The 1,890-nt window shown below is 38.7% G+C and overlaps 1 protein-coding gene across 1 annotated transcript in view; it reads right to left on the bottom strand.

Annotated features, from left to right (window-relative positions):
• Positions 1 to 1,890, bottom strand: part of SLC35F1 (solute carrier family 35 member F1) — a 115,814-nt gene that overhangs the window by 53,037 nt on the left and 60,887 nt on the right. The window contains exon 2 of the mRNA XM_006778417.1: positions 878 to 1,005. Within this exon, the coding sequence (XP_006778480.1) occupies positions 878 to 1,005 (128 nt within the window). The remainder of the gene's footprint in view (positions 1 to 877; positions 1,006 to 1,890) is intronic.

The following is a 1,890-nucleotide window of genomic DNA, read 5'->3' as shown; positions in this document are numbered from 1 at the left end:
ATGGCCGCCTTTGCCCTGCCCCCCGGCTCTTAGCTCCCCCATGGGTTTTCCTTCCGATCACTGTCAGTGGCAGGGGGCTTCTTCCTGCTTTCCCTTTCGCCCCCCTGCATTGTGCCTACATATGCAAATTAACCGCCATTTTGTTGTCAGTTAACTGCCATCTGAGTTGGCAGTTAATTTGCATATAGCCCTGATTAGCCAATGAAAAGGGTATCGTCGTACGCCAATTACCATTTTTCTCTTTTATTATATAGGATAATGAGGGATATTGGTGATGTTTTGTGAGAGCCTAAGTTAATCTTGCAATTGTGTATGTGCATGTGTGTCTGTGTACATACATGCATAAAAGAAGAAGAGAGAGAGGAAGAAAGGATACAGTACCCATCTTCATGGATAACACATTTTAAGAATTTAAATCTTGTCCCTTTAGGAAAAATTCTGTCTTTTCAGGTTGCAAAATCTTCACATCAAAGAAAGTTAAAACAAAAATTATTAAGCATTTTGATTACTTAATAAGAGTCCATGAACATATTCTGCAATGTTTTGAGTTATGACTGAAATAGATTTATTTTATGCTTACGAATAACACTTCTCCTACTGACATAAAATTAGTTGGCAGTATTCATAGCTACAAATTATTTTCCTACATTGTCAATGATTACCATGGTGTATTAAGAAAGAAGAGGAAAAAGATGTCCAGTTACCCTTGACTTAAGAAAAATAAGACATAGAAATAAAGTTTAAATTAACTTTCATACATTGAATTTCCCTCTTGTTGCAAAACTTACAGAGTAATATTCAGATTCCTAAGTGACTAAACTGACAGCAAATGACATCTGGAAATTAAGGAGGCTGCGAAGGGAAGAGAGGTCAGTACCTGGATACTGGTCAGAGTCGTGTACTGGTAGGCCTTGACCACCAGGTAATTTGCCTCCAGGTCTATGAGTCCCAGCATCATATATTTCCACCATCTTCGTCGTAAAATTGCCAGGAGGTTTTCTTCTCCTGTGTTACAAAATGGAGAAGAAATGGGTTAGGTTCTAAACACATAATCAACTATTTAGAAGGATTCCAAAATATTGTAATATTATAGTTTAACCATGCCTTCTCAAATACTTAATTAAACAAATAAATCAATGCGTCAAAGGCTGACATGTTTTTACTTAGCTAATAGTCTTCACCATAGAGTCAGTCCTTCAAATTGGTTTCTAGGCCAGAATAAGACTGGGCAAGTTTTTAGTCCACCATGCAAAACATTTTCTCAGGGACATTTGAAGAAAAAAAAAATTACATCATATTAAAATAAAAGAAAAGGTGGGCTAGAAAGGCTTCATAAACACACAAAGTCCAAATCATCCGAAACTTCAGGACTGTGGCAAAATAGAAATGAAAAGAGGGTAGCCCAATGGACAAAACGTTGGCAGCAAATCTGTAGTTAGGCTCCGAGATGCCATCCTGAGTGGTGGTCCAGCTTTGAACATGACATACTTTGAAATTACACTCTGGTGGTGTGTGTGATGGGAAGAGACAGGAAGATGGAGCTCAGATGGACGAGTGCCATAAGACCATTGTCTTAATACTGTCAGCAACTGTAATCTTCACCACCTTGCCTCTTAAACTGATAGCATCAGAACAGATTTTAAATACCTTAGTTCTTCATCCTTATTTTTTACATATTTCAGGCCTGAAATAAACCTTATTTCTCAAGGGGCAGTCAATAGCTCTCTTGGAGCCAACCTGTGAGGGCTTCCTAGAGGATGTGGAATATGCAGAAACACTAAGTGAATGGTGACTACGTGCCTCTGGTTCAAGGCTTCTCATTAAGTTGCAGCCAAATTGTCAGCCACGAATGCAGTCTCATCTGAAGGATTGGTTAGGGACTGGGAAAGG

This window comes from Myotis davidii, unplaced genomic scaffold, assembly GCF_000327345.1.
Source record: "Myotis davidii unplaced genomic scaffold, ASM32734v1 scaffold147, whole genome shotgun sequence".
In the NCBI taxonomy this organism is placed as follows: Eukaryota; Metazoa; Chordata; class Mammalia; order Chiroptera; family Vespertilionidae; genus Myotis; species Myotis davidii.
Note: the sequence above shows the minus strand (reverse complement) of the source record. Positions and strands in the feature narration are given on the sequence as shown.